General features: G+C 46.5%; 1 protein-coding gene across 14 annotated transcripts in view; it reads right to left on the reverse strand.

Annotated features, from left to right (window-relative positions):
* Positions 1-18,400, reverse strand: part of CAPRIN1 (cell cycle associated protein 1) — a 568,063-nt gene that overhangs the window by 119,222 nt on the left and 430,441 nt on the right. For 7 of the 14 annotated variants that reach the window (XR_013609671.1, XM_078684260.1, XM_078684264.1 and 4 more), the window contains exon 15: positions 9,316-9,507. Coding sequence is in view for 11 of the 14 variants with exons in the window: in XM_078684260.1 (XP_078540386.1) it covers positions 9,316-9,507 (192 nt within the window). In the remaining 3 variants the exon portion in view is untranslated. Of the gene's footprint in view, positions 1-9,315; positions 9,511-18,400 lie in introns of all 14 variants that reach the window. The other 7 variants (XR_013609672.1, XR_013609670.1, XM_078684258.1 and 4 more) reach the window with 1 other exon arrangement.

The following is an 18,400-nucleotide window of genomic DNA, read 5'->3' on the forward strand; positions in this document are numbered from 1 at the left end:
GCATGTCTACAAAGTAAGGCCCTGGTGTTAATAGATATAGATGCAGTGTCTGCTGCATCAAGGGCACAATTGATGGATGCATTTGTTATTAACTAGCCCTCTTGGACCAGATCGTTGGCGTTGGCCTTGTACTGGTTAGGGAAGTGTTGGATAAGATTTACAAGGTCGTCGTAGTGAGCCCTGTCATATCTGGCAAGTAGAGCTTGCACGTTCGCTATCCTCCAGTGATTGGCTGCTTGGGAGGCAACTCCTATCCCTGATGCATCCAGCAGTTTATACGTTTTCTTGCATTGGACAATACTAAAGAATCTAAGGAGAGTTGTACTTTGATGTATACTGGTTCTTTAGGGGCAGGCTTATATTCTTTATCCATCCAAGGATTGAGAATCCTGGTCCTGACAGGGTCTTTAAATATGGCTGGTGCATGTTTAAAGACACCTTTGAGGATTGGCAATGTGTGTATTGCTTTTTGTGACTGGGCAAAAGTGTCCAGTAGGAAGTCTTCCATGAGGTCAGAATGTAGTGCCATGCCATGATATTACGCAGCTCTATTAATGAACTGACTAAATGCTATACTATCATCCGTTGGGATGGCTTAGTTGGGTATGGGTCTGGATAAGGAAGGTCTGGAGGATGTGTGGGATGATCGTAATCATCCCATGTATTCTGTGGTGGGGTAGTGTTCTCATCAGGGTCATCTAAGGGATCCTTATTGTGTCCACCCCATCCCCTAAATCATCCTCACCCTGTGATGGTAAGGGTGAGTATGGAGAAAATCTTGGAGAGGGTATAGGAAAGTTTATAGGAGACAAAGGTTTAGTAGGAAGGATAGGAGAAGAGGGTCCTATGGGTGAAGTTGCAAGGTCTCTCTTCTTTGCAAGTATCTTAGGTCTGGATGAGGTATCAGATTTCCTCCTCTTTGTTGGAGGACTGACAATATGGCCTTTTTAGGGTCCACAAGTAATGTTTTTGTTTCAGATCGAGAGGATCTGGTCAAAACAGTTCTTTCTGCTTGTCTTCTTTCGGTACCGATTTTTTCAGTTCCGAGCTTGACTTTGATTTGGTCTCTATAGCTTTAGGAGGAGCTTTGTGCTACTTTGGCTTCGAAGTCTGAACTTTTCTTTGGATCAGAGGATTTTTTGGGTGTTTTTCCAGTTCCGAGGCCTTATGGTATTTCGGTGCCGAAGGGTTCAGCGGCGAGGCATTTTTGGGCGTAATGGAGATATGTATCCCCGATTTCGGCGCGAAAAGCGTTTTCTGGGTACTGATTTGCAGCATGAGCAGTCCCGAGCTGTCAGAATGCTTTTGTTTTGTTTTCGGGGCAGGGCCTGGAGGCGGGGCTTCTGAACTTTTCTTTCGGTCTCGACTAAGGCCTTTAGGGGAAGTTTTTACCGGAGCCTTCAGTTTTTCAGGTGGGGCAGGGACATTTGTACTTATTCGTTGACCTGGAGTGATGTGGTCATCGGAGTCGTGTTGTCCGCTTCAGAGACTATCTTGAGCTCTTCCGAATCCTCTGCCTCTGGAACATCGGGGCCTTCAACGAAAATGTATTCTGGCACCGGTGCAGCCTCTTGTGCCATAAAGTGTCATCGAGCCCGGATGGTTTTCTTCGTGCTCAGGTGTTAGACATAGGTTGCAGACCTTGTGGTGGTCACTGTGTGGAAATGTAGCTCCACACTGGGAGTATTTGTTAAATGGAGTCCTTTCCATTAGCTATAGGCCGGAACGGCGCAGATAGGCCCAGCGGCCCGCATTGACGACCAGAATAGAGGGTTTGGGAGTCAGCGCGTCGAAATGGCAGGCTAACGGAACAATACCAGTGAGTGTGATAGGTTGTGGGTCAAAAGAAGTTTGGACACAGGGTACCGAACCGGAGCGCAGCAAGTCAAATCCGAACACAATGGCAGAAAAAAACTATCTGGGTATGCAGTTTATACCCATGCGCACTATTGTCCAAGGGATGAGTCACCTAACTCATTACAACAAAGACTTATTCCAAGACCATAAAAAACTGCAAACATCCAAGCCCAACACCAGATGGCGATCTAGGCACATGTATGTATTCTGCAGCTCATATGACTCGAACATGAGCTTCCCTTTTTGAACTAGCTCTTGTGGCTTTTTTTGTGTTCTTCCAAGAGTTACTGTAGGAGACCTTCCATATCCCAGTGTGCACTGTCATACCTAGCTAGTAGGCCCTGCGTGTTGGCAATGCACAAGTGATTAATTATCAGCTTACCTTTTACCCGATGCGTCAATTAGCTTCAATTCTTTATCTGGAGGAGGAGCATCTCCAGATGTTTACGAGCGTTGTAAACTACCAGTGAACCTAGAGGGAGCTGTCCTTTAATGAAAACTGGATCAGAGGGTGATTGTTTATATTTATCATCAACTCTAGGTGTTAAAATTTGTGCATGAACAGGGTCCTTAAAAAAGTCATCTACATATCTCATCATGCCTTTTAACATAGGGAGACTGGCTTAATGTGTGAAGACACTAGTGTCCCAAATACAAAATGGTCACCTAAGGACTCTTTATGCAGTGTAACCCCATGATATGCTGCTGCTCTGGAAATTAGCTCTAGATAGGACACATTATCATCTGGAGATGAAGGTTTTGCAGGGTATAGGTTTGGATCGTTTTCAATAGGTGGAACAATATCATTCCGCGGATCTGTAGGTAAAGGAACATTGTGATCGTCATCATTATCCTCATCGCCTAAATCAGGTTGTGTGTGAGGAGAGCCCTGTGATGTTATGTGTAATGGATTAGAGCCTGGCAGTACTGGTAAAGGTGAAGATGGTGGTAGTGGTGGAGGGGATGGAAAAGTTAGATGGATAGGATTTGTAGCAAGGTGCTACTTCTTAAGGGGGATCTCATATCCATTCCCCTTTGAACGGTCTTTCCTTTCGGAAGAATTTTTGGCTGATATATATGTCCAGTGTCTGGATTGATATAAAGCTTTTTCCGCTTTGGATCCACTCGGTCTTTCATAATGTCTAAAATTGGTTCTAGGGAATCTGAAATATCCTTTCGATGTAGGTGCTGTACCAGACTTGTCCTTGGAAGTGGAAGGTTTCGGCCCGAAACGGACTCTTGTTTCGAAACTGAGGATGTGGCTCCGTACTAGATTTGTCTTTCAGAGCAGAATGTTTTGAGTCCGAAGACGATCTGTTCGGCTCTATCCGGAGCCAGAAGGCATGACTACTTGTATCGGTGCTAGGACAGAGGGCCGGGCATCAAACATCATCTCGGTGCTGACCAAGGGCCGAAGGCAGAGGTAGTGCTGTAGCCTTATGTTTAGTGGAAGATAGCTTATGGGGTACAGGGGTTTTAGTACTCACGCCCACCTGTCCCGTTGGAATGGCTTCGGACTCCAATTCAATCTCAGAATAGATCAGAGGTAATAGTAGAGGTTAAATTAGATAGCACCTTACTCTCTATTTGTGGTAGTGTGGGCGAGCAGTACGGCTTTATCAGAGGGAGTGTTCAGCATTTATTGTACATAAACAGGCAAGAATTGATGTCACACAAATCAAACTGGTCTGAGTTCAGTCCTTGGACCAATTTGATTTGTATAAAAATATTTAGTTATATTTATTTCCTAGAACAAAGCTAGACTGCCACAGGTAAGTGTAAACGGTACTTTTCAAAGCAGGTTGAACAATACAAGCAAGCTGAATGAAAGTTACAGCTTTGTAAATACTTTGAATACAGTTGAAATTACTGTTAGATTACTTCTGACTGCTTTGCAGATTACTTTATATATTACCTTTTCTACTCAATGTGATATGCCGAGATAATACACTAGGACATTTCCTAGAGAAAAGGTAAGTAAAGCAGGTTTTGTATCTTTGCAGTTTCTTAGAGTTCCATCCAAATCAACTTGACACTTAGAACAATTTTCAAATAAAAGCAGTCAATGCAATCCTATGGGAGAAATTTGAGTTATCGGTTTATAGGTGAGCACTTGGTTGTGGGAGTTGGGTTTCTGGGTTTAGAACCAGGGTTCTCCCAGGGTCGAGAGTGCACTCTCAAAGCACCATATCAGTGCTGTGTACTGACGTCCAATGTTATTGGAAGGGAGGGGAAGGGGTGGGGGGTTGTGGAGGCCTGCTTGTGAGGAGCCACCAATCGAAGGCCCACTATCCCCCATTGGATAACATTAGGCCTCAGCACACTGCACCAGGCAGCCCTAGAGCCGCTGTAGGTGCTCTTGGAGAGCATACTTGACCCTGGGTGAAACCCTGTTCTAACCGGTGGTATTCTGCTGGTGCTGCCTTGGACCTCTTCCACCACTCACCTTAACTACTGTAGAAGGGTCCCATAAGTCGTTGACAAGAATCTATAAACCGCATACATTTTTCCTCCCATAGATTAACACTGCAGAACGTACTTACCTGAACTATTTTCTCCTGATGCCTAAATATATAAAGATACTTGCTATTAGTATAAATTGGTGTGGATCTCCTTTTTTAGTCGTGTCTCATTTATTGAAAATTGTGTGTATTTTCAGATGTCTTGCACTCCTCCGTGTTAAGCCTAAGGCTGCTCGACCACACTACCCCCTAACAGAGGACTTTGGGATTGCCATAACATGTCCCTGTCCACTCATAAGGGAACCACTGGATTCTATACAAGGTATAGAGTACAGTATAGAGTACAGTATTATCTGTTCGATCCCTTCGATTGTTTGTATTACTTGTATTGTTGATTTACCTGGCGGTCTATGCCTTCACCTATTTGTACCACTTGCATTATTGATGTAACTGTTTTACTATGCTCCCTCCTATGCTTACCCCACCCCACTTATTACCCACAAGTACGCCATATCTAATGGCCTGTTATGTATGCTCTGTAAAGCGCTCTGATATCTGCAAAGATCTGGTTCGCGCTATATAAAACTTTCAAAATAAATAAAATAAATAAAGTATATCAGATTTTTTAACGGGCTGATGCAGTAAATTATCGGGCCCATCTGCCTGTTAACCTTCCCCGGATCATCCCCACTGCAGCAGATTAGACGCTGCCTGGGGGACCGCCATCTTAGGTGAGGAGCAGGAGCAGGGATAGCAGTCTAGTGCTAGGCCCCTCCCGCACTTGTCACTATAAAATGGAGCCTTTATCCCGGAGGCGCAGCGGGCGCGCCAGCGGCGCGCCAATGGCAAGCAAGTCTGCGCCCGTCCGCACCAGTCCGGGCCTAGGGGCCAGGAACTCTGGTAAATTCATCACTTACCCAGCGAAGGTGCTCAGAGAGTTGCAGTCATCGGACATCTCGCTACCTCCATGCACACATGAGCGTATCATACATCTGGCTATTTCTCGGAATGCGCTGAGCCCATGTGTCAGGAGTGACTATGGAGCTATCCGTCCTCCTCCGAAAGAAAACATCTTTACAGGTATTAAGCAATGACACATAGCTTCGGGTGCTCTATCTTAACACTCGCTCCATGGTGAAACACCAGTTAGACTTATTTATCCTGCTTACTACGGATAAACCAGATGTCCTGCTACTAACTGAGACATGGCTTACCCCTGACTCCCATCCGGACGTCTTGGCGGCCCTCCCTCCGGATTATTATATCTTTAACGTGAATCGACCATCTAGTCGCCCCGGAGGAGGAGTAGCAGCCATTATACCCAAAAATTTTAAATTTCTTACCACTGCGTCGTTAACATTGCCTGGGGTAGATAATATAGTCATCAGTTTGGAAACCGATGGTGGTGTCCTCGCTCTTGTATTACTTTATCGCCCCCCCCCCCAGTCGATGCCTTCGTTCCCCATCTCTGAGTGAACAGGTAGCTGACCTGCTCACTCACCACACTAGAATCGCTGTATTTGGTGATTTTAACTACTGGTTCGACAACGATCAAGCCGGACCACATGCCATGGAACTATTTGAAATTCTGACTAGTCTTAATCGGACGCAGCATATTACTGTACCCACCCACACTAAGGGTCATATTCTCGACCATATTTGGACTCATAATCTAGTCTTATCCTGTCCGATCATCTCCCCTTGCCTCTGGTCGGACCACCACCTGATAGAGGTCACTATCACAATTGAAGGGAGGGTTAAGGCCCCTATTTTAGCTGGTGGATTATCCCGCAAATGGAATTCCTATGACTCCCAAGGGTTCCTTGATTTTGTGGCCAACACTTGCCCCACTATCGACCCTGAATCAGGCATTGACTCTATGGAGGGTGGGATAGCTAGCTGGCTGCAAACAGCTAGTGACAGGTTTGCCCCTCTCACTAAATTTGCACATACCAGACACGGCAATTCCCATCGATGGTTCTCTGAGGAACTTAAAGCATTAAAACTGAAGCTACGCCAATTAGAACGTAACTGGAGGCGTGGCTACTCCCAACGCGGACCGATCATTGTTCGTGAGGGCCCGCAAAGAATACAAACATGCAATCGTTAGAGCAAAGGCCTCACATATCTCTGAAAGAATTTCTTCAGCCCGCAAAAAATCTAAAGTCTTCAAAATTATGAATGACTTCTCATCAGATCACAGAGTTCTCCCCACCCAGGCCCCGACCCAAGAAACCTGTAATGTGCTTAATACCTTTTTTATTCAGAAAATTGCGGATATTAAGAATACCATTTCTTCTCCCATCCCTGCCAGTCTGTTAGATTCCCTCTCTCTTAATCCCTGCTCCTTCACCCAATTCTCAGTCATAACCCCCAGCATTCTTTCGGAGCTTACTACCCGTATTAAATCGGGATCTCCCAAGGATTGCTGTCCCTCTTCAGTCCTTAGAGCGTTTTTTTCCTCCTTATCTGACAGTATTCTCCCCCTTCTGAACGCCTCTGAGTACTGGTATGGTCCCCAGTGCGTTCAAGGAGGCCATATTAGTTACCCTCTTGAAAAAACCGGGAGCCGACCCCGCTAACCCTGCCAACTACCGGCCTATTTCCCTCTTTACCTACATGTCTAAACTTCTGGAGGCTCATGTGACCACATGCCTGTCGGCATTCATAGAGAGCTCCGGCTTTCTGGAACCCAACCAAGCTGGCTTCAGGCCAGCGCATTCCACTGAAGCGGTCATCCTGAAGGTCTTGGATGCCCTTCGGGGGAATGCAGACAGGGGGTCCCCACAGGCACTAGTACTCCTGGACTTGTCGGCCGCGTTCAACACGGTGGATCATAACATTCTTCTCCATCGTGTCGGACAGGCGGGTATCCAGGGCCCTGCCCGGGAGTGGATTAAGTCCTTCCTCTCGGGCAGAGGGCAAACGGTCCACCTAGGCCCTTTCACAGCAACTCAGGTATCCACAACTTGTGGAGTTCCGCAGAGATCCTCCCTCTCACCTTTATTGTTTAACTTGTACCTTCGGCCATTAATCCATTCATTGAGAAACTGGAAATGCACTGTCCTCAACTATGCTGAGGACATGCAGATCATCTTCCCCCTGGACTCCACTGATGCCGTATCTGATTTTCAGGCAGTTGAGCTTCACATTCAGCAATGGATGATCCATAACCAGCTTAAATTAAATCCGGAGAAAACGGAACTCATCCTGTCTGGCAACAGTGCGGCTCACTGGGGCCAACAGTTCTGGCCAATAGAGCTAGGTACGCCTTCCAGCCCTTCGGGCTCGGTTAAGAGCCTGGGCGTTACCATTGATACCGACCTCTCTCTTAAAACCCATGTCGGAGCTATTATTTTGGCCAGTATGTTCCAGTTACGAAACATTCGTAAAATCTCTCATCTACTCTCGCATGATGCATTGGTGCTAGTTGTCATCTCCCTTGTTCTCTCCCGCCTTGACTTTTCTAATTCTCTTTACTGGGGTCTTCCAAAGTTCCTACTTCATCGTCTTCTGATTGTTCAGAACCAGGCAGCAAGGCTTATTCATAAAGTCCCAAAATGGCAGTCAGCAAGACCCTTATTGTCCAAACTGCACTGGCTGCCAATTGAACAGAGGGCCGCTTTCAAGATTGGCTGTCTAATTTACAAGGCCCGTCAGTGCAAGTGTCCTGATTTTTTGAAGTCACTCATTGCCACGTACTGCCCGGCCCGCAATCTTCGCTCAGTCCATCTTCACCTTCTGGTTACTCCGGTGGTTAAACTTAAAAAGCTGGGTGGCCGCAGATTCAGTTATTTGGCACCCAAGTTGTGGAATTCCCTCCCCCTGGTAATCAAGACCTCTGACACCCTGCTGAGCTACAGGAAGAGTCTAAAAACGTGGCTCTTCTCTAAGTCCAACTATGCTTTCTGTCACCACCTCACAAACATTATTTTAGCGCCAGGAAACTTATGGTGTCAGTGCGCTTTATAAGTTTAGCTTCACATTAACATTAACACATATAGAGCCAGCTTCCTACAGTCCTCATGTAGGCCAGGTTGTCTGGGGCAGCCTTATTTCTTTTGGATATGCGTGGTAATAAGACTGAGCATGTCCGGATCACAGAAATTGCCTAACTGATCTTCACCAAACTCCTTGATCTCTTGGTCTTAACAAGGAACTAATTCTCCTCCTCTATCATGTGGAGCTTAACCTTGCGGTATTGCGCCACCCTCTGTATAACTACAAGGTTGGCAGAAGTGGCATTTGGCTCTGCCGGCCTTGACCGGGTAGGGCTGAAGGTCATGGTCTTCACTGCAACTGCTAGGACAACCCTACCAAGGGTCATCCAACATCCCCATATGTGACCGAGGGGGAGGGTGTGAACGTTCTAGGGGTAGGAGATAGTGGTGGCAGACTAATAGCCTTGTCCCTGAACAGCCTATAGTTTAGAAAGGCCTGTTCCTTTAAGGGGATCCTACTCTATTTAGGAATGCGGAGTTAGTCCTGTAGGGGTTAGCCTCTACAGGACCATGATTTTCTGCTCTGCTAATAGTGATTGTATAGCAGTAAATTTGCAAATGTAAATTTTTTGCTAGGTGAAGGACCCTAAATGTGTATGGAAACCTGAACAAATTGCCACTTTACAGATAAAGACAACAATTTGCAGAGAAATGTGTTCCAAGTTCAGGTTCTGAAATGAGAGGAAGTAAAAGCGATACTGATTTAAACAAGACCCCTAGGTAAACAGAAATATTGGGGCAGACAATTACAATAATGTGGCCTGCTCTCAAGCACAGTATTCAAACTAGAAAATCTGCGAAAACTGGGAGGTGTCTGGATTAGGTGCATGCACCTCCTAAACAATCTCACTCAAAGTATTAAAAAAAAACTGAACATACTATTTAATCATACTGTAAATAGGCATTTAGAAATCAAACTCGGGAGTGGACATTATAATTGTGATCTGGTGGATAAATCAGAAAGTAGGTAGTCTACTGAACTTATCAAACTTTACCTCTGAAGCCATTGGAAGGTCCCCTGTAGCCATTGATTATACCACGTGGATTGCGCACACCACCACGAGAGACTCCTCGGTTGTTATAGTAAGGCTGATTGTTGCGTGGGAAACCAGTGTTCTGTTGCTGCGGCTGCTGGTGGTTACCGGTCACCTGATGGGACTGGTCTGGTGAAGAATGGTATGCACCAACTACTGCAACAGAAAACAATTACATTTCATTCCACAGGAAACAATGTGAGAATGTAGTTACATAATTTATCACTTCACTAAACCATTAGTTTCTTGTAAAGGGTTCTATTGCAAGAGTGTACCACTTGTTGGTGCCTAGGCGCTGTAAAGCACAATCACTATAACTAGTTATGACTTAATCTTTGTACAGGGTTTAATATTGCTAGCTTCCAGGGCTGTACTACTATGGAGAGGGAGATGGGAGACCTAAAAGAATGTCCACTTGGGGTTTCTTAATATTACTTCTAAGTGTCCTGTTGGTGTGTTTATGTCATTTGCTGGTCACATCCCAAAAATCTAAATTAATGTAATTTAGCAACCACAGGACATTTGATTATTCCTGATAACTTTTTTCGCCCATATTTTAATACATGCCCCCTCACCATTGGCAGATAGTCCAGTTCTGAATCATTAAATTATCTATTGCCATTCTATGACTTAAGATTTTATTTAAAGTACAACTTATACAAATCCACATTTGTAACTGAAAAAAAAAAATTTGAGGACTTTATGAATTTAAATCAGAAATTCAGAATCACAGGGGCTCACTTCAGGTAGCACATCACCACCCTTGACTTGCAAATGCACTTCAGAATCCATAGACCCGCCTTCTGGCTGATTTCACACATTCTGTGGCAAAATCTGGCAAGCTTACATCTGTTTAGAGGGCATTAACTGCAAGTGGCCACTTTGCAATGTCAACAGCCAACTTGACTAATAGTCATATCCGTGCTCCCCATTTCTCGGCTTATACACATATCGACGCTGAAAAAGCATGGGATTCATAAACCAACTTACATTTTCTATAACCGTTTGAAATAGTTATGGCAAACAAGGGTCATGTATGATATTGCCATGGTTGTTAATTTTCAAAATTGGATCATAGGGTTAATATTTAACAAACCCATCACTTTCTATCACTTTGAAAAGTGGTCAAATTTTGGAAGGCCATCAATGATGTGGACCACTCTATTTTCAACTGCATGCAGTCTCTTCATCTGGATTTTTATTAGAGTCGACAGATTGTGAAACAATATAACAAACAATTGCATCCACTAATACAGTTGTGTGTCCATATGGAGCATCTGCACGATTTGGTAACTGAGTAGATTTGCGAAGGATAAGCCGTTAAAACTTCACAGAGTTGTCACAGACATGGGGCTGAAAGCTTCTACCGTCAGATTTATGATTTTTTGGTAAACATTAAAAGCACACCGGATGTTGGTTGTTGGATGTAAATTTTAATGGCAGTTTGGACAGAATTTCTCAATGGATCTTGAAATATCCACCCTGGAAAGAAGCAATACTGGTCAGCAGAAAGCAAAGTGGAAGCGCATGGGGAATTTTATGCTGTGAAACAAAAAGCACACACCAAAGGATCTAGAATATATAGTCAAAGTGAAGAAAGATTCACTGAAGGCATACACTGGCAGGCAGTAACTGCCCGAAAACAAGCCAAGTGATGGATTTGTAACTCGACAACCTGTGTTTGCTTGCACTGGTAGTAAAGTATGGCACCTATGTAAAGGTGATGCAAGGGCAGAGTCTATAGAGGTTAATATTCCCTGTGCCTGAAGAAGCTTGAACCATAAAATAGCAGGCAAATGAATTGCGAAAAGCCCCCCATTGGATGATGCAAGACAATGCACCTTAGTGCCAGAAGACGTAATCCTAGAGCAAAAGAAAATAGAAAGACGGACAGAAAGTATAAACGGTAAAAGATGCCCGCAGGACTTCGTGCAACTAATTGAACTGAGTTTTTAGTTTCCCAATTTGCAGCCGTCACCGGTCAGCACATGTACATGCGTCGTACCATGCATGGTCCATCCCTTCACAAGTGTATCATCTCGCCAGAGGATTTTTGCTACACAGATTAATTACCGCTTAAAAAAATATTTTGCCTTGATTTGCTGTTGGTATACATTGTCCATATGTAGAATGATATATATACAATTACATTGTCTTTTCAGCCATGTTCAACTTTATATAAACCTAAAGATTTTTTTTCTCTTCAAGCTACAAAGACACCTTCAATGTTCAGTTTCACCTGCTTCACCATATGACCGATAAAACTACGGTCCGGTGGAAACTCCGTAGACATGCCGGAAAATAAAGACCTAGTGCATGCTGATAAATACAGAGTGCAGAATTTGGCTGTAAACAACTGAATGCTGCAATTCTATTTAAAAAAAATGTTTTGTTTTCCCTTTTCTCACATCTTGAGCTATATAGGTTTTCTTATCACTGGCACAGTTTTTTGCCTTTCATACCAAGCGACGGTGTGAGAAATTGGATTCCTATTCTCTTTCTGTTGCCTGTTTAGAAATCATATAAAAATCCTAAATACTTTTCAGCTGATCAGTTACATGAAAAGTAGTCTTCCATTCTGTGATTCACCGATTTGTTTTTTTTTAGTGATCCAAGCGTAGCGTGCCGACCTTGTGCTGTGTACTGCGAACCAGAGGTATGGTAAATCAGAACAACCCACAACGCTGATGAAACAAGACCTCGGAGTGCCCTATTGCTCCAAGACTCTTCTGCGACTGTCAATTGTGTGAGGACGTGAGATCTGCAAACTGGTGTGATTCTGACTTTTGCGGTGTATAACCAAAATGAAGTAGCACATCCTGTAAGGTGAAGCAGTTCTTGCCTTTGGCTCGGCTGTAATCAGTAACAAGCATTGGAATAGACGATAGGTCTCGCCTATGGCTTATATGACATAGTAAAAGCACAATTTGTGCCAACAGATAGACAGTTGGCAATCCAACCGCTTAAATAAGGAAGAAAGAGTTGATATTAGACAGATGGTTCACAAACCCCACATTCAGTTAGTCCTCCCTATTGCTAAAGTACAGACCAGTTGCTGCTGGCTTGGACGTGAAAACGCCTTAAACACTGAAGCCTACCCAAAAAACAAATGATTCGGATACAGCGAAAACACCCATCAACGTCACAATAGAGCCAAAGAGGCAACAAATGTTCGCATGCTATGCAGTGGCTCATCAAATGTGTGGTGACGTGATCTTTCTTAGCGCAGCACGTCCTATCAACAACTACCATAATAAAGAGAGCCTCTCTTTCTTCCACAGCCCCATCTCCCAAGACCAGTTCCTTATTTAGAGCGTGTTTGTGGGCTGTGCCTTCAATTAAACAGATCGGCAATACTTGCTGACAGTTAAAAATATAACCAGGGAAACAGGGGGGAAGAAAGTGTTAACCGCCTGTACATGCCGCAGCAGCTGTCGAAGTAAACAGAGGTAGGCAGCGGGAGAGTGCTGGAGGGGGATTCACAGTGTGAGGCCACTGCCGTGAGAAAACCGTAGCTGTGTGTGTTCTTGGACGGTTCTGAGCGCGAGGAGGAACAGGATTGGTAAACAACGCAATCTTCTATCACCCGCTGCCCTGCCCATAGGAATGCAGCTGCCACCCTGTGCGTTGCTGCTCGTTCCGGAGAGCAAAATGCTATGGGAGTGAACATTAAAAAAGAGGTGGGACATGCGCCCGCCTTTAGCAAGTTGCGTGTTTTTATTATTGAAAGACACACGCAAAACCCAATCCTATCTGTGGGGTCAGACCCACAGGTTGTGAACACAAGAAGCCTCGCAGAGCAGCGCATGAGCGCTGTCTTGTTCCACCATCAAGTGCGGCCCGCTCAAGTTTTCGACTGCAAACGGAGTTACGCCTCTACAGCACTAATCCCGTCTAGGTTTGAAGTGGGTATGACCAACGCCTACCTGGGGTAGAAGTGTTGAATATGCTACTTACCAGTATGCATCTGTTCTTGGCATGTAGGGCTGCTAACATTCATATCTTAGCATTAGATCGCCGCCTAGTGTTGGGTCCGGATGATCGCACATTGTTGTCCTGGAAGAGTCTTCGAAGTATCCTGAGATGGGTGGCTCCTCCCCTGGACTACAGTGCGCATGGGCATCGGCTCAATCCCCAGATTGTTTTTCGCCATTGTGCCAGAAGATGGAGTGAAAAGTGTAAAGGATGTCCATGCTAATGAATAAATACAATAGTATATCTGCAGCTGCGACAGGCACCGGGGAGGAGGGCGGGCGATATGAATGTTAGCAGCCCTACATGCCAAGAACAGATGCATACTGGTAAGTAGCATATTCAGTTCGAGGCATGTGGGCTGCTAAATTCATATCTTAGCATAGAATACATAGCAGTCCCTCCATCAGCGGCGGTTGCCCGTGCCAGCTGCAGAAACCTGAAAAAGTGTTTTTAGAACAGCCTGTCCTACAGCAGCTTGCTGCTTGGAATGTACATCAACACAGTAGTGTTTTGTAAAGGTATGTGGTGTAACCCACGTGGCTGCTCTGCAAATATCCTCCAAAGGAATGTTCCCTAGGAAAGCCATGGATGCCCCCATTTTGCGTGTGGAGTGCGCCCTTGGGGGTATCGTTAAAGTGCGCTTGGCCTTTTGATAACATATCTGGATGCACTTAACAATCCATCTGGCTATCCCTGCTTTGGAAATCGGGTTGCCTTTGTGTTGTGGTGCGAAGGCAACAAAAAGTTGTTTTGTCTTTCTAAAGGGTTGTGTTCTGTCTATGTAGTACATCAACGCCCTCCGTACGTCTAAGGTGTGGAGCATTCTTTCTGCCACCGTTTGCGGGTTTTGAAAGAATGCTGGTAAGTCAATAGTTTGGTTGAGATGAAACTGTGACACCACCTTCGGAAGGAATTTGGGGTTAGTGCGTAGCACCACCCTATTTGGATGAATCTGAATGAATGGCTCCTGGATTGTGAGCGCTTGCAGCTCACTGACACGCCTGAGAGACGTAATAGCTACTAGGAAAGCTACTTTCCACGTAAGGAACTGGAGTTCACACGAGTGCAGTGGCTCAAATGGTGGTCCCATCAGTCTGGTGAGGACCACATTGAGGTTCCACACCGGTGCTGGTGGTGTTCTTGGGGGAATGACTCGTTTCAGGCCTTCAAGAAAGGCTTTAATGGCAGGCACTCTGAAGACAGAGAGGTGCTGCCTGTTTTGAAGGTAAGCCGCTATGGCGGATAGATGTATCCGAATGGAAGTGTACGCTAGATTGCACTTGTAAAGATGCAACAGGTAGCAAATGATGTCAGGGATAGATGCATCTAGCGGGTTGATGTCATTGGTAGTACAGTAAATGACAAAACGCTTCCATTTCGCAGCATAGCATGCTCTGGTAGTTGGCTTCCTTGCCTCCTTGATGATGTCCATGCATTCTGGAGGTAGGTTAAGGTATCCAAACTCTAGGACTTCAGGAGCCAGATCGCCAGGTTGAGCTGTTGCGGATCTGGATGCTGAATTTCTCCATGGTTCTGCGTTAAAAGACTGGGCGTGAGGCGCAGTCTTTGATGCGGCACCACTGAGAGTTCGAGGAACGTGGTGTACCATGCTTGGCGCGCCCACGTTGGAGCAACTAGGATGAGAGTCATCGCGTGCTGCCTTAGCTTTCTTGCCACTAGCGGTATCAGAGGGGCTGGCGGAAAAGCGTACGCAAATTTGCCTGACCAGTTCATCCATATCGCATTCCCCTGCGACTGTGGGTGAGGGAACCTGGCGGCAAAGTGTTGGCATTTTGCGTTTTCTTTAGTGGCAAACAGGTCTATCTCCGGATGACCCCACTGCTGGAAGTACGGGTGGAGGACAGATGGGTGTATCTCCCACTCGTGCATTTGATGGCTGTACCTGCTGAGCAGATCCGCCATCTGGTTGTCCTTCCCTGGGAGGTGTTCTGCCATGAGGAAAATGTTCCTCTGAATGGCCCACTTCCACATGCTCTGAGCCAGATGAGACAGCTGTGGCGAGTGGGTGCCTCCCTGCTTTTGAATGTAGTACATCGCGGTCATGTTGTCCGTCCGGACTAACACTACCTTGTTGCACAGATGTACAATGAAGGACTTTATTGCCATGAAGATTGCCATCAGTTCCAGATAGTTGATGTGCATCTTCTGTTGCTGCGTCGTCCATAGTCCCTGCACTGTGTAATCGAGCAGATGAGCTCCCCATCCCTGGAGAGATGCGTCCGTTGTCAGGGTAATCTGCGGCACAGGCTCTTGGAACAGTCGGCCCTTGCAAAGGTTGTGTGGAGTCCACCAATGCAGAGAGTCGTATGCCCGACTGGTAACCAACACTAGGTCTGTCAATTGCCCTTGAGCCTGTGTCCACTGATTCGCTAAGCACTCCTGGAGCGGGCGCATATGTAACCGTGCGTGCGGGACTATGAAGATGCAGGAGGCCATCATGCCTATCAACTGCATGAACACTCTCGCTGGAAGCGAGTGTTGTGGTCTGAACTTTTGGATCAGAGACTGCATGCTGTCTATCCTGATTTGGTTCGGCTGAGCCATGGCCGTCAGGGTGTTGATCGTCGCACCTAGGAACTGCCGGACATGTGCTGGTTGTAGATGCGACTTTGGGTAGTTCAGCGAAAAACCCAGATTGTGAAGAAGGTGAATTGTAGTCGACATGTCCGCGGCGCACTGTTGCTCCGACTTGGCTTGCACGAGCCAGTCGTCCAGGTAGGGGTAGACATGGATGTTCTGCCTCCTGAGGTGCGCTGCTACTGTCGCCAGACACTTGGTAAACACCCTTGGGGCTGTGGTGACTCCGAAGGGTAGTACCTTGAACTGGTAATGCTCGCCTTGAATAGTGAACCTGAGGTATTTCCTGTGGGACGGGTGTAGTGGAATGTGGAAATAAGCATCCTTGAGATCTAAGGTTGCTAAGAAGTCCCCTTGGTTTAGCAAGGGGAGAATCTGTTGGAGAGTGAGCATGTGGAAATGTTCTGATAGTATATACAGGTTGAGGGGACGTAGATCTAGAATGGGTCTGAGAGATCCGTCCTTCTTCGGAATAAGGAAGTACAGGGAATACACCCCTGTACCTTCCTCTACCACCGGCACGAGCTCGATTGCGCCTTTTTGCAGCATCACCACTACCTCCTGCTGCAATAAGAGCAAGTGCTCTGCGGACATAGGTCTTTGCCTTGGCGGGATGTTGGGTGGAGTGGATTTCAACTCTAGGCAATAACCATACTGGATTAGTTGTCGCACCCACCTGTCTGTGGTGATGTTTCTCCAGACGGGCAGGAACTGCTGCAGTCTCCCCCCGACAGGTGTTAAGTGGTCGGGGGGCAGTGACAGAGTCACTGTTTGCTTGGGGTAGAGGAGCGGGAGCTGTTGTTTCCTCTGCCGCGACCTCTGTTGCTGTTGTTTCTGTAACCTCCCTTGTTCTGTTTCGTGAACGAGGATTGTGCTCCTCCTATTGAGAACTGAGATTGTTGACCCATTTGTCCTCTGGTGACTCCACGTGCACCTGAGCGACGAAAATTGCTGCCACGAAACTGTTGTGACTGTAGGGCCCCCATGGACTTAGCAGTCTCTGTGTCCTTTTTTATTTTCTCTAGGGTGGTGTCAACATCTGGACCAAACAGACTATCAGGATTGACTGGCTGATTAAGAATTGTTGTCTGAATATCCTGTTTAAACCCTGAGATGCGTAGCCACGCCTGACGTCTCAGCATAACGCTAGTGTTGATAGCTCTAGCAGCTGTGTCTGCTGCGTCAAGGGCACACTTGATGGCTGCGTTTGAGATTAGCTTCCCCTCCTCAATAAGCAGTTTAGTGCCTTCTTGGAACTGTGGAGGCAGGTGTTGTATAATCTGTTCTAGGGTGTCGTAGTGCGCCCTATCGTAACGCGCTAAGAGTGCCTGTGTATTGGCAATGCGCCAAAAGTTTGATGCCTGCGCAGCTACTCTTTTGCCCCCTGCCTCTAGCACTTTAGACTCCTTATCCGGGGGAGGAGCTTCACCCGTGGTTTGGGAGTTGGCACGTTTCCTGGCATTGGCGACCACAAGAGAGTCCAGTGGCAACTGTCCCCGAATGTATGCGGGGTCTGCAGGTGCAGGTCTGTACTTCTTTTCAATACGTGGATTGACCACTCTTGCTCTTGTAGGCTCCTTAAATATGTCCCCAGCATGCTTGAGGACTCCTTTAAGCATAGGCAGAGTCTTTACTGTCCTTTCAGAGACTGAAAATGTGTCGAAAAGGAAGTCTTCCTCAACCGGGTCGGCATGCATGTCCACATCATGATTGGCTGCTGCCCTTTCGAGTAGTGCATGAAAACCTGCTGAATCCTCAGTTGGGGATGCACGTGCATTAAAGAGCTGCAGGTCCTGCCCCACACTTTGGGTGCCTTGGTCACCAGTGTCATCATATGAATCCTGTTGCGCATCAGGTTCGTTGATAGGGAAATTGTATTGCTCGTCCTCATCATACCCCTCACCCGCAGAGTGTTCTGGTGAGGGAGTAGGGCTCCGTCTCGGAGGAGGCTGGACTGGTTCCATGAGGCCTGAAGTATCAAGGGGCACCCTCTTCTTTTTCAGTGGGATGACATATGAGTCCACTGACTCCGAAGTGATCTTCCTCTTATAGAGGGTCAGTTTCCCAGTGTCAGCGTCGATGAAATGCTCTGAATCATCCTCAGATTCGAGTACCCGACGTGGAAGAGGGCCAGCCGGTGAAGAAATCACCTGTTTCGGCGCCGATTTGGTGGAAAAGGCTTTCGGCGCCTCCTTCGGCGGCAAAATAAAGAGAAGCTTCCCAGAAGGTTTTGCTGGATTGTCCTTTTGCGGCTGCGGCGATGGTATCGGAGCCGACGGAGCAGAGGCCTTCTCCCTGATTCGCTGTAGTGATTCGGCGATGAGGGACGTCTCACTCACAGTTTGTTTTGGCGCCGTCGAGGATGTTCTGATCTTTCCCTCGGATCCGACGTCTTTGTGGGCCTTGTGCGCGGATCCCGTCGTCCCCGACCCCGATTCCTGGGACCGGGGCGTAGACGTGCCAGTCTTCGATC

Source organism: Lissotriton helveticus, chromosome 3_2 (assembly GCF_964261635.1).
Source record: "Lissotriton helveticus chromosome 3_2, aLisHel1.1, whole genome shotgun sequence".
In the NCBI taxonomy this organism is placed as follows: Eukaryota; Metazoa; Chordata; class Amphibia; order Caudata; family Salamandridae; genus Lissotriton; species Lissotriton helveticus.